Source organism: Scyliorhinus canicula, chromosome 9 (genome assembly GCF_902713615.1).
Source record: "Scyliorhinus canicula chromosome 9, sScyCan1.1, whole genome shotgun sequence".
Lineage (NCBI taxonomy): Eukaryota > Metazoa > Chordata > Chondrichthyes > Carcharhiniformes > Scyliorhinidae > Scyliorhinus > Scyliorhinus canicula.
The window spans coordinates 46712409-46727106 of NC_052154.1; the positions used below are offsets into that span (position 1 = coordinate 46712409).

At 43.6% G+C, this 14698-nt stretch overlaps 1 protein-coding gene across 1 annotated transcript in view; it reads right to left on the reverse strand.

The window, feature by feature from the left end:
* Positions 1–14698, reverse strand: part of itfg1 (integrin alpha FG-GAP repeat containing 1) — a 357461-nt gene that overhangs the window by 196200 nt on the left and 146563 nt on the right. The window contains exon 9 of the mRNA XM_038806657.1: positions 5514–5608. Within this exon, the coding sequence (XP_038662585.1) occupies positions 5514–5608 (95 nt within the window). The remainder of the gene's footprint in view (positions 1–5513; positions 5609–14698) is intronic.

The following is a 14698-nucleotide window of genomic DNA, read 5'->3' on the forward strand; positions in this document are numbered from 1 at the left end:
ATCTGATAAAATCCTGAACTTCTCTTGTTCTCCACTTTTAGATCACATTTCCTGCTGCCATTTAGTACCTTGAAAGGAATGTAAATTTGTTGCAAACTATGTACTCATTCTTTAAATTCTTGCCATTGCCCATCTACCATCATAACTTTTAACGTAGTTTCCCAATCTATGTCAGTGAACTTGTAAAATTCTATTCCTCATGGACTCTTTTCTCTAAAGGCTCCTTTACAATGAGGTTATTAATTCGTCCTCATTGCCCAATATTATATCTAAAACAGTCTGTTCTTTACTTGGTTCCTCAATATACTGTTCCAGAAAACCATCATGTATACACTCAAGGAGTTTGTCCTCCTCAGCATTTGTGCTAATTAAGTTTACTAGTCTATATGTAAATTGAAGTCTTCCATGATTACTGTTACCCTTGTTACTTGCATTTATAAATTTCCTGATTTATACCTACATTACCGCAACTATTTGGTGGCGTATAAACAACTCCTGTCAAAGTTTTCTGCCTCTCAACATTCCTTAGCTTCACGCAAACTGATTCTACATCTTGATCTTCTGATCGAAGATCCTCACTCACTAATGTACTGATTCTATCCTTCAAGGTGCAACCCCACTTTCTCTTTCTTTTTGACTATTCTTCCAAAATGCCAAATACCCTTGAACTTTCAGTTCCCAGTCTTTCTCACCCTGCAGTCACGTCTCTGTAACAGCAATTAGATCATAACAATTTACTTCTATTTGTGCCGTTAGTTCATGTCCACTGTCGCAAATATAGCGTGCATTCAAGTAGAGTGCTTTTAATTCTGACTTATTTTCACAATCTCTAGCTTTAGATGCTGGCCCACTCTTACGTTTGTCTGCTTTGTCCCTTTCTGCCACACTTGGATAACCACTTCCCTTATTTCTACCCTGCTCGCTTTCCTTCTCCTCTCTCTTTATTGATTACATCTTCCCTCACTCGCCATTATTTACTTTAAAGTCCCCTCTACCATCTAAGTTATACAACTCATGTGAACACTGGTCCCAGCACAGTTGAGTTGAAGACCATTCCAAAGGTAACATAAAACCACAAGACTTAGGAGCAGAAGTAGGCCATTTGGCCCATTCAATGAAATAATGACTGATCTGATAATCCTCAACTCCACTTTCCCACCTTAACTCCATTACCCTGGATTCCTTTACTGATTAAAAATCCATCTATCTCAGCCTTGAACATACTTAATGACCCAGTTCTATAGCCCTCTGCAGTAAAGAATTCCACAGATTCTTTTTTTTCCCATTTACGGGATGTGGGCGTCACTGGTTAGGCCAATATTTATTGCCCCTCCCTAGTTGCCCTTCAGAAGGTGGTGGCGAGTTGCCTTCTTGAACCGCTGCAGTCCCTGCAGTATCGGTACATCCACAGTGCTGTTAGGGAGGGAGTTCCAGAAATTTACCTCAGCGACAGTAAAGGAACAGTGATATACTTCCATGTCTGGGTGGTGAGTGACTTGGAGAAGAACCTCCAGGAGATGGGATTCACAGGAATCTGCTGCTCTTGTCCTTCCAGATGGTAGTGGTGGTGGGTTTTGGAGGCGCTGATTAAAGAACCATGGTGAATTTTTGCAGTGCATCTTATAGATGGTACACACGGCAGCCCCTGTTCATTGGTGGTGGAGAGATTGACTGTTTGTGGAAGGGGTAGCAATCAAGCAGGCTGTTTTGTCCTCAATGTGTCGAGCTTCTTGAGTAATGTTGGAGTTGCACTCATTCAGACAAGTGGAGAGTATTCCATTACACTGCTGACCTGTGCCTTGAAGATGGTGGACAGGCTTTGTGGGGTCAGGAGGTGAGTTACTCACTGTCGGATTCCTAGTCTCTGACCTGCTCTGGTAGGCAGAGTATTAATATGGCTAGCCCAGTTCAGTTTCTGATCAATGGTAACCCCAGGATGTTGATTATGGGCGATTTAGCAACGATAATGCCATAGAATGTCAAGGGGCAATGGATAGATCCTCTCTTGTAGGAGATGGTCATGTCAGGCACTTGTGTGGCGCAAATGTAACTCGCCATTTGTCAGCCCAAGCCTGGATATTTTTCAGGTCTTGCTGCATTTCGACATGGACTGCTTCATTATCTGTGGAATCGCGAATGGTGTTGAACATTGTACAGTCACCTGCAAACATCCCCACTTCTGACATTATGATGGAAAGGAGGTAATTGATAAAGCAGCTGAAGATGGTTGGGCCTAGGACTCTATCCTGAGTAACTCCTGCAGTGATGTCCTGGAACTGAGATGATTGACCTCCAACCACCACAACCATCTTGCTTTGTGCCAGGTATGGTTTTACCCCTGATTCCCATTGAATTTTTCCCAGGGTAGAGGGATCAATTACTAGGGGGCATAGGTTTAAGGTGCGAGGGGCAAGGTTTAGAGGAGATGTACGAGGCAAGTTTTTTTTTTTACACAGAGGGTAGTGGGTGGCTGGAACTCGCTGCCGGAGGAGGTGGTGGAAGAAGGGACGGTAGTGATGTTTAAGGGGCATCTTGACAAATACATGAGTAGGATGGGAATAGAGGGATACGGACACCGGAAGTGTTGAAGATTTTAGTTTAGACGGGCAGTATGGTTGGCGCAAGCTTGGCGGGCCGAAGGGCCTGTTCCAGTGCTGTACTTTTTCTTTGTTCTTTGACTCCAGTTTTGCTAGGGCTCCTTAGTGCCTCACTTGGTCAAATGTAGCCTTGATGTCAAGGGAAGTTACTCTCACCTCATTTCTGACACTCAGTCCTTTTGTCCATGTTTGAACCAAGGCTGTAATGAGGTCAGGAGCTGAGTGACCCTGGCGAAACTCAACTGAGCATCCATGAGCAGGTTATTCACTCCACTCCGAGAACAGGTTCCTCCTCATCTCTGTTTTAAATGGGTGCCACCTTACTCTGAGATTACGTCATCTGGATCCAGACTCTCCCACATGGGGAAACAACCTCTCAGCATCAACTCTGTCAAGCTCCCTGAGAATCCTATATGTCTCAATAAGATCACATCTCATTCTTCTAAACTCCAATGAGTTTAGATGCAACCTATTCAACCTCTGCTCTTAAGAAAATTCTTTCCTAACCGGAATCAACTTGGGCTCCCCGAGTGAACTGCAACATCACCACCACCAACTCATGTCAGGATTAATAGCATAGTATCACTAAATTGATCACAATATCCATCAGAAAGTGAGATTTCAGGGATACTGGGTGCTGATGTTGGTGGTGTGAAGAGAATTCATGTAATGTTGCATTCTATAAATAAATTAAGGGCAGTAACTCTCACCTCTGGAATTCACTTATTTTGCCTTTGTTTGGGCCAAGGCTCTAATGAGCAATGGTAAGGAAATGCTACTCAGAATGTTGCTGACAGAATTTTTCATCACTCTGATGGTGATTAAGAGCAGGTTGATAAACAGTAATTGGACAGATTGGGTTGCCCTTTTATGCATAAGACATACCAAGGGACTTTTCCACTTTGTCACATAGATGTCAATGTTGTAACCACACTGGAAGAGTTTAGCTAGAGGAGCAACTTGTTTTGAAGAATATGGGGGCTGGATTCTCCACCTTGCCGCGCCACATTTCAGGTTCACGGCACTGGCGGGATGCTCTGTTACGCCGGCCGGTCAAAGGAGTTTCCCATTATGGGGCACCCCATTGCTGTCGGGAAGCCCCTGACCTGCTGGCACAACAGAGCATCCCACCGGCGGAGAATCCAGCCCCATATTTTTAGAATCATGGTGAGGATATTGTTGGAGCCCATAGCCATTCCTACAGTCAGTTTTATCAGCCAATACTTGATATCACATGGAATTTATCCAGTTGGCTGAAAGCTGGCTTCTCTGATGCTGGAACCTCAGGAGGCAGAGATGCATCATTCACATAGCACTACTGGGAGCCTTTAACGTACTTTAAGTCTTGTCAAGCATCTTCATTGGGTTTACACTTCATTTTCAGGTTAACTTGGTGTTGTTCTCAGCATGTTCATCCACGTGCCTTGTTCAACCAGGGTTGGTCTCTTTATTTAATGGTACTGGTAGTATGAGCAGATAGGCCATCCACAGGAGATAACAGCCTGTGGTGGAATACAGTTCTGCTGCTGACAGCCAATACTGCCTCATTTATGCAGTTTTGAACTGTTAGATCTGTTCTGAATCCATCACAATTAGCATAATGATAGCACTAGACAACTCAATGGAGGGTACCATTGTGAGGACAGGACTTTATCTCCAGGAAGACATTTCAATGGTTAGTCTTAACAATGCTGACACAGATAGATCCGTCTGTGACAGGTAGATTGGCGAGGGTATGGTGAAATACCATTTTCCCTTATGTTGATTCTCTCACCACATGCTTCAATTCCAATCTGGCATATAGGTCCGTCATGGACTTGCCATGCTGTTGAGCCAAATTTGGTGTCGTACGTTGAAGTTCCCCACTCGTGGAAATACCCTTGCCACCCTAACTGCTTCTTCTGAGTGATGTTCAATATAGTGGAGGACTGGTTCCTAGCTGTTTCCTTTCTCACGTTTGACCTGATACCTTGAACAGTCGCGCGGTCTGGAACGAAATGTTGAATTCTCCCGGACCAGTTCCTCTTGTATCACTGCACTGCCATTGCCAGAGATGGAGATGTCTGGAGAATTGGCAGTAAGTTATGAATATTTAAATATGACTACATTAGGTTGTTGCTTGTCCGGTCTCTGGTACAGCTCTCCCAAAATGGTACTAAGGCAGATTATTCAGGTGTCATCAGGTTGCATGCACAATTGCCACATCTGGTGAAACTGAGCGGCTTGCTCGACAATCGCAGAGGTGTGGTATCATGTATTGGTAAGGATAGAGATCTCCTTTCCAAAAGGACTTTTGCGAATGGACTTTCAGGACTATCCAGTATTTTCATGGTCACCGTTACCGATTTAGTTCCCAGCTAGCATGGGGAGATTTGAACTTTTGTCTCCGGATCATTCATTGAATAACATAATCTCAATGCTACTAAGCCTGTGAACATACAAAAAGTCAAACACCTGTTTTAAGCTCATGCCAAGGACACTTTTACAATACCCAAATTATGGCTTTGAGTGTGTTGCTGATCTGTTTGGGAGCAGGAGGTTGGCTCCCTAAATATAAATTTTGTATCCATACTGACAATCCTTAAAGCTAGAATAAGCACTCTTTGTAATTATAATAAGCATTACAGCACTGAAGCTACAATGTCCAATTATTTCCCTTTAATTGTAATCGTCCACATATGTACACTGGAGCTAAACAATATTGCTCCAATTTTGTATTGTGACGAGGATCTGTGCTTTTTCCTCTAGGTGTTGTCTATCTTCATTAAAAAAATCAGACATAAAGACAAGATCAGCATAAAAAAAAAAAAATTCTAATCTTCGAACGAAGAAAATGTTGTGACGCAATAATGTAGCATCTTGAAAATGTTGTGACGCAATAGCGTAGCAGCTTTAAAATATTCAGTTATATCACACCTTTTCAGATCCTGGCAGTCTCCGATAAATTATGCTTTCATGGCAACTTTCATCTTCACAGATAGGCAATAAATGTTCCTGTTGTCCATCCCCATCTGAGAAGGAAAGAAAATACTTCTTGAAGTGCATGGGATAACATTTCCACTTAATTTTTCTGAAATGCAGAAGGAAATGCAGTCATTGAGATTCCTTACAGTAAAGTCTTAATATTAATCTCAAGTTATGAAATGCCAGAACTAGGTTAGATAAAATCATAGAACAGTTGCCACAGAGGTCATTTGGCTTGTCATATCTTTGCCAGATTTCGGAGAGCAACTGAGCTAATTCCATTTCCCTACCTTTACCCCCATAACCCTGAAAACGTTTTCTCTTCAGATAATTATTCAATTTCCTTGTGAGTATCATGATTGAATCTACCTCCGTTACTCTCAGGCAGTCAGTGCATTCCAGATCTTAACCAATTGTTGAATGAAAAAGTTTCCTCATGTTGCCTCTGGCCCTTTTGCCGATCACCTGAACTTGGTTTCCTCTGGGTCTTGATCTTTCTGCTAATGGAAACAGCACCTTCATTCTGCAGCAACTTATATGTCTTGTTGCTTTCCTTATGAACAGAAACGAAACTCTTAAAAGCATCTTGCTTGGTTGTTAGCATGAAACAATTTAGCCTGCTTTTCTCCAGCAGTAGCTCCTTTTTCTCGGTGTCTCAAACAGCTGATGTCCTTTTTTGAGCTACTGTGAAAAGTTCTGACAACTGCTGCCCCACCTCAGTAAGTTTTCACACTAATTTCGCTCCCCATGGCAACTGGATCACGAGCATGTCTCAGAGCGGAGGTGTTTATCTGGATTTCTCAGTTTTACTTTGAGTAAAAGGTACATTTCAAAACATAACCAGCTTGTAAAGTTCAGCATTTATGACAGTACTCAAGTTGAACCGAATTAATTTAGAAATAAACTTCATCAAAATAAACTTACTTGAATTGAACTGCTAATCTTTATTGAAGGCATATGCAGAATATCCCCATGAAAATATATTTAGATCTGAATGGTTACAAATGAAGATTTTCTGAAAATAGTGCATGACATTGCCTTCAATAATAAGTTTTCACAAGAACTGATGTTTTTCCAACAACATAACTAACTTATTTTGAAGACTTCCTTCTCATTTTTCAAGTGAGCTTATGTGCTTGTTCACTCAGGTCACTAGGGTTGCCAAGCTATTTTCTGTCTCAGAATTATGGGTAAACAACTGGGTACGCCGTTTTAGTGTCAAGCCTGTTCCCAGGAAATTAGTTTTGCTAATTAAATGAAAATAATGCTTTCAGGACAAGTGTACAGATGAACAGAAACAGGGGTGCCAATAATTATCATGAAAAAGATGTCACATTTAAACGGCCGAAATAAGTAAGCACAGTAGCACACATCTCCCACGGCAGCAACAAAACAACACATACATCTACTTAATGTTGTATCTGTTCTCCTTATTTTTGTGTCTAAGAGTGCACGCCAACTCTTGAAGAATCTCTACCTCAGTAAAGCCACAAGATAAATATCTAGCCACACTTCTTCAGTGAACCTTGATGCTCAGCAGCAGGGTTGGAAGTCTACCGAGATGTCTGGATATGCTCAGAGGTCAATACATGTCTAGGTACTGATGGAATTGTCTAGGTACTGATGGAATTATGGACTACAGGGATAATGCAGGAAAGGCGGAGTTGAGGTTGAAGATCAGTAATGATCTTACCGATTGGCAGAGCACTTTCTAAGGGTTGAATGGCCAACTTCAGAGTAATGAATGCAATTAAATTATTATGACAGAATCTTGAATTGCAGAAAGTTTGCATAACCTTCTAAACATAATTCAGAAAATAAGATTCTCAGGTCAGCATTGCCTTCAAGTTTAGTTTGGTCTATTTGCATACCAATAGAAATGTTTGCAATCTGTTTTCATATCCCTTGTCATCTTACCCTAATTCTCTTTCCTTATCCATTTCTTGGTTCTCCTTTGCCAAATTCTACAACCCCCCTAATCCTCGGACTTATTCTAATCTTTTTAATCTCCAGCAGAGGGCAGCAGAGCGGAGCCGCTGATTGGCTGTTGCGGGGAAAATTTGCATCAGTGCATTGCGGTCACTGTATTCAAAAGGTGGTTTGTGGAGGAGCTGTTGTCAAGTGACAGTTAAACCCCAAACACATCTTCAGTGTTTCCCTCCCTACCTCCTCCTCTAACCAAAAAAATACAATCACTGTAAGGATCCCAGCCGAGTAAAGATCAAGAGGGAGACTCAAGGGCAGGGAGAAGTCGAAAGAAGTTAAACCTTGACATCACAGCCAGCAGGTTAGTGATTGGTTGGTGACTGGTAAGTAGTTTTTCTTTTCCCTGAGGTGTGTTGATAAGGTAAGGTTTTTCTATTTCTATTTTTTTTTTAATCGTGTGATTGGTAACAATTTTTCTTTTTATTTTCTTTTTCATTTATCTATTATTTGATATTATAATTGGACTAAGTTAAGCTTAACATTAAAAATGGGAGGAGATCTCAGACCCGTGTTATGCTCCTCTTGCTCAATGTGGGAGCTCAGGGACGTGGCTGATGTCCCTGGCTCCTTCACGTGTGGGAAGTGTGTCCAGCTGCAGCTCTTGTTAGACCGCATGACGGCTCTGGAGCTGCAAATTGACTCACTTTGGAGCATCCGTGATGCTGAGGAGGTCGTGGATAGCACGTTTAGCGAATTGGTCACACCATAGATTAGAACTGCTGAGGGAGAAAGGGAATGGGTGACCAAAAGGCAGAGATAAAGCAGGAAGGCAGTGCAGGTGTCCCCTGTGGTCATCTCCCTCCAAAACAGGTATACCGTTTTGGATACCGTTGGGGGAGATGGCTCACCCGGGGAAGGCAGCAGTAGCCAGGTTTATGGCACCGTGGCTGGTTCTGCTGTACAGAAGGGCGGGAAAAAGAGTGGAAGGGCTACAGTCATAGGGGATTCAATTGTAAGGGAAGTAGATAGGCGGTTCTGTGGTCGAAAACGAGACTCCCGAATGGTATGTTGCCGCCCAGGTGCACGGGTCAGGGATGTCTGAACATTCTGAAGGGGGCAGGGTGAACAGCCAGTTGTCATGGTGCCTACAGGCACCAATGATATAGGTCAAAAACAGGATGAGGTCCCACAAGCAGAATTTAGGGAGTTAGGAGCCAAGTTAAAAAGTCGGACCTCAGAGATAGTAATCTCAGGATTGCTACCAATGCCAGTGGTAGTCAGAGTAGAAATGAAATAATGCGTGGCTTGAGAGATGGTTCAGGAGGGAGAGATTCAGATTTTTGGGACATTGGGACCGGTTCTGGCGGAGGTGGAACTACTACGAATTGGACGGTCTACACCTGGGCCGGACTGGAACCTATATCCTTGGGGGTGCTTTTGCTAACGCTGTTGGGGAGGGTTTAAACTAATATGGCAGGGGGATGGGAACCAAATGAGGAGGTTAGTGGACAGAAAGGAGGTAGTAACTAAAGTCTGGAAGGAACTCGATCATGAAGTCAGCATGACTAAGGGGAAGGGTAGCAGGGAGCAGATGATGAATGCAAAGGGACTGGTGGTCTGAGGTTTTAATACAAGAAGTGTAGTAGGCAAGGCAGATGAACTTAGGGCTTGGATCAGTACCTGGGAGTATGATGTTATTGCTATTACTGAGACTTGGTTGAGGGAAGGGCATGATTGGCAACTAAATATCCCAGGATATCGATGCTTCAGGCGGGACAGAGAGGGAAGTAAAGGGGTGGAGGAGTTGCATTACTGGTCAGAGAGGATATCACAGCTGTGCTGAAGGAGGGCACTATGGAGGACTCGAGCACTGAGGTGATATGGGCAGAGCTCAGAAATAGGAAGGGTGCGGTAACAATCATAGAATTTACAGTGCAGAAGGAGGCCATTCGGCCCATCGAGTCTGCACTGGCTCCTGGAAAGAGCACCCCACCCAAGGTCAACACCTCCACCCTATCCCCATAACCCAGAAACCCCACCCAACACTAAGGGCAATTTTGGACACTAAGGGGAATTTATCACGTCCAATCCACCTAACCTGCACATCTTTGGACTGTGGGAGGGAACCGGAACACCCGGAGGAAACCCACGCACACAAGGGGAGGATGTGCAGACTCCGCACAGACAGTGACCCAAGCCGGGAATCGACCTTGGGACCCTGGAGCTGTGAAGCGATTGTGCTATCCACAATGCTACCGTGCTGCCTCCCTGGGCTGTACTACACACCTCCCAACAGCGAGCGTGAGATAGAGGCACAAATATGTAAACAGATTATGGAAAGGTGTAGGAGCAACAGGATGGTGGTGATAGGAGATTTTAATTTTCCCAACATTGACTGGGATACACAGTGTCAGAGATCTAGATGGAGCAGAATTTGTAAGGAGCATCCAGGAGGGTTTTCTAGAGCAGTATGTAAATAGTCCAACTTGGGAGGGGGCCATACTGACCTGGTGTTGGGGAATGAGCCCGGCCAGGTGTTTGAAGTTTCAGTCAGGGATTACTTTGGGAATAGTGATCACAATTCCGTACGTTTTAGAATACTCATGGACAAAGACGAGAGCGGTCCTAAAGGAAGAGTGCTAAATTAGGGGAAGGCCAACTATACCAAAATTCGGCAGGAGCTGGGGAATGTGGATTGGGAGCAGCTGTTTGAAGGTAAATCCACATTTGATATGTGGGAGGCTTTTAAAGAAAGGTTGATTAGAGTGCAGGACAGACATGTCCCTTTGAAAATGAGGGATAGAAATGGCAAGATTAGGGAACCATGGATGACAGATGAAATTGTGAGACTAGCTAAGAGGAAAAAGGAAGCATACATAAGGTCTAGGCGACTGAACACAGACGAAGCTTTGGAAGAATATAGGGAATGTAGGACCAATCTGAAACGAGGAATCAAGAGGGCGAAAAGGGGTCATGAGATATTTTTAGCAAACAGGGTTAAGAAAAATCCCAAAGCCTTTTATTCATATATAAGGAGCAAGAGGGTAACTAGAGAAAGGGTTGGCCCAACTCAACGACAAAGGAGGAAAGTTATGCGTGGAGTCAGAGAAAATGGGTGAGATTCTTGACGAGTACTTTGCATCGGTATTCACCGAGGAGACGGACATGACGGATGTTGAGGTTAGGGATAGATGTTTGATTACTCTAGGTCAAGTTGGCATAAGGAGGGAGGATGTGTTGGGTATTCTAAAAGGCAGTAAGGTGGACAAGTCCCCAGGTCCGGATGGGATCTATCCCAGGTTCCTGAGGGAAGTGAGAGGGGAAATAGCTGGGGTCCTAACAGATATCTTTGCAGCATCCTTGAACACAGGTGAGGTACCGGAGGACTGGGGAATTGCTAATGTTGTCCCCTTGTTTAAGAAGGGTAGCAGGGATAATCCAGGTAATCATAGACCGGTGAGCCTGATTTCAGTGGTAGGGAAGATGCTGGAGAAGATACTGAGGGATAGGATCTATTCCCATTTGGAAGAAAATGGGCTTATCAGTGATAGGCAACATGGTTTTTTGCAGGGAAGGTCATGTCTTACCAACTTAATAGAATTCTTTGAGGAAGTGACAAAGTTGATTGATGAGGGAAGGGCTGTAGATGTCATACACATGGACTTCAGTAAGGCATTTGAGAAGGTTCCCCATGGTAGGCTGATGGAGAAAGTGAAGTTGCATGGGGTCCAGGGTGTACTAGCTAGATGGATAAAGAACTGGCTGGACAACAGGAGACAGAGAGTAGTAGTAGAAGGGAGTTTCTCAAAATGGAGAACTGTGACCAGTGGTGTTCCACAGGGATCCGTGCTGGGACCATTGTTTGTTTGTGATATACATAAATGATCTGGAGGAAGGTATAGGTGGTCTGATTAGCAAATTTGCAGATGACACTAAGATTGGTGGAGTAGCAGATAGCGAAGGGGACTGTCAGAGAATACAGCAGAATATAGATAGATTGGAGAGTTGGGCGGAGAAATGGCAGATGGAGTTCAATCCGGGCAAATGCGAGATGATGCATTTTGGAAGATCAAATTCAAGAGCGAACTATACGGTAAATGAAAAAGCCCTGGGGAAAATTGATGTACAGAGAGATCTGGGCATTCAGGTCCATTGTACCCTGAAGGTGGCTGCGCAGGTCGACAGAGTGGTCATGAAGGCATACAGCATGCTTTCCTTCATCGGAAGGGGTATTGAGTACAAGAGTTGGCAGGCCATGTTACAGTTGTATATGACTTTGGTTCGGCCACATTTGGAATACTGCGTACAGTTCTGGTTGCCACGTTACCAAAAGGATGTGGATGCTTTGGAGAAGGTGCAGAGGAGGTTCACCAGGATGTTGCCTGGTATGGAGGGCGCTAGCTATGAAGAGAGGTTGAGTAGATTAGGATTATTGTCATCAGAAAGACGGAGGTTGAGGGGGGACCTCATTGAAGTCTACAAAATCATGAGAGGTATAGACAGGGTGGATAGCAAGAAGCTTTTTACCCCAGAGTGGGGGACTCAATTACTAGGGGTCACGAGTTCATGGTGTCTAGTATTGGACAGATCGTGTGCACCAGCAACCATGGAGACAGCTCCCAGCTTGAACCCTTTACTGTATATGTAAACAGATAGTGTTGTTAATAAATACATGCAGTTAACCTACTTAAGTCTACGAAGACTTCATTAAAATCTACCAAACGGTATTCAACAGTGCAAAATATGATAACAGCGAATGAAGAAACCCAAAACCACACAACAAATGAAGAGAAAAAATAGAATCCTGAAAGACTAAATAAAAATTCAAAGAAGCATTTGGACCTGAAGAAACGCTTGAGAAGCAGACGCGCAGAGGAAAATTGCCAGGGAAATGCTCCAAAGGAAGGCAGAAATGTAAAATTCCTCACCACAGCAGAAGACTACATGTGATCTATTGGAAGTCCAGCTTCAATTCCCAGGGTGCAAAATCAGGAGACCTCACAGGATACAACAAACAACAAACTTTTAAATAGTTCAGAGATCAGAAAAAGCCATTTAAAAACTCAGCTGGAAAAACCAGATTCTTAAGTTGCCACCGAATCCCGAGCGCGCGCCGAAAAGAAAAAGAAACCCAATGCATTCAGAAGAGTCAGCTTTAAAAAAAGTGTAAGGCATATCGCTGAAACAGAGAAGTCTGCAGTTAGTTGATTCAAGCAGCCATTGTTTAAAATGTTTTCAAGGCTGAGCGAGATTGCAGTGGGGGCCCACCAAAACCGGCAAGAGCAGGTAAACCCTTTAAGCTCTAACGAATGGTGGCGCCATCTTGAATTTCAGAAGCTTCTTAAAGCTGAATCTACACTTAATTTATTAACCATGGATTAGAAATTCACTTTTCCAGATCAATTTGGACTTATCCAAGGCCCAGATCAATCACATAATTGGACTTTGGAGAAAAAAATTCCTTAGATATTTGATTGCTTACGGGATGGCTAAAAAGGTGGAAGCTCAAAAGGTTAACACACCGTTTTACTTGGTAGGCTCAATAGCAGACAACATTATTGCCAGACAAGGGATCAACAAATCATCTGCTAAATTTGAAGTACTAAAATCATTCACTCTTTATTTTAACTGAAGAAGCAACTTAATCAGCATGTTTGACAGTCAGAAGAACCGGTCAACTCACTCATTAGTGATCTGTACAGGATGGCTGAAGGCTGTGATACGGATATATAAAATCTGAACTTATCAGCAATAGAATAGTTGCAGGTGTAATGGACGACACACTCTCAGGACATGCAGCAAGCAGAGGAAGTTCTAATCCTCGAGAAAACTATCCAGATTAAATAATCTGAACTCCGTTTACAACATAGGTCAATTTTATGAGGAGAAAGTAAACTGTGGTACAAAGGAAATGCCACAGTCCAGTTAGTTAAACAGTACAGGGACACTCCAGGCCAAGGGAAGCAATATCCCAACAGATAGTAGAGCAACCGTACCAATGCTGTGGAACAAAGCGCCCCATAGGATTGATCAACTTCCTGTAACTCCAGTCCAATGCTATCAGTGTAACAGAATTAATCACTTTGACGAACTGTGCAAGTTCAAAACATTGAACTGCACAGAAGATCCAAAGATGATTCATGAGGTCAACCAAGAGGTCACACACAGCCAGGCTTCTTGGGTGAAGTCAAGATCAAGGATTTTGTATTGGAATGCTGACATTGCAGTTAACAGCCATCTCACAAACTTTCTATCAAACCATCTCACAAAGTTTCCGAGAGCTCAAACAAGAAAGTGTATCCTGACTGGGACTGTAGCTCCGAACTGGCTTCGCTTCTTGCAGACCAAGTTTATCCATTTTCATTACTGATCCGGAAAACCCTCATTGGGCAGACCAGCCAACACTCAGATGGTTAGTACAAAGCTCCAGCGGAAGATGGACAAGAGCAACCAACAACCAGAAAAGCCTCAACCACCCGTTCCAACAGACCATTGCTGACAGCACACCACAGCCAAATGCAAAGGAATTTACTAAAAAAGCACATCCTCATATGAGGAATCTCCGTCACAGAGAACATCACAACAACCTGCGAGTTGAAGGAAGAAGAGGAAAAACAACATGGAGACAAGTACAACATATGCCTACCCCACAAGAAACAGGTTGGAAGAACAAACACCAATCACCACAACTGCCGAATCGACAAAGAACAGTTCAATACTATGGAATGGAAAAAGAGGATGAGGAGACACCCAGACGTCAGAACAATCTCCAGATCAACAGAGTTTATCTACAATGACAGAGCATACAACTCCTTCAACAGGAGGGTGAATGATGTATGGAGGGGTTATAAGGCCTCTAGACCACCGGAACCTATGAAATCAGAGGTTTGAAGGGGGAGATTGGGTACTAATAATGATGTAAATACGAGGGGAAATTTGAATAACTTGAACATAAAACCCTGGGATAGGTTTCTGGCACACAAAGTTAAAGTGGTGAGTACTGTACCGTCGGATGGCGACGGGTCCGGACAGGATCCCTGGCCGTACACTCAGAGCCTGCGCGGACCAGCTGGCAGATGTGTTTGCAGAGATCATTAACTTTTCGCTACTCTGCTCCGAGGTCCCCACCTACTTCAAGACCACCACCATCATACCGGTCGGTGCTCAAGAACAACCACGTAACGTGCCTCAATGACTACCATCTGGTGGCC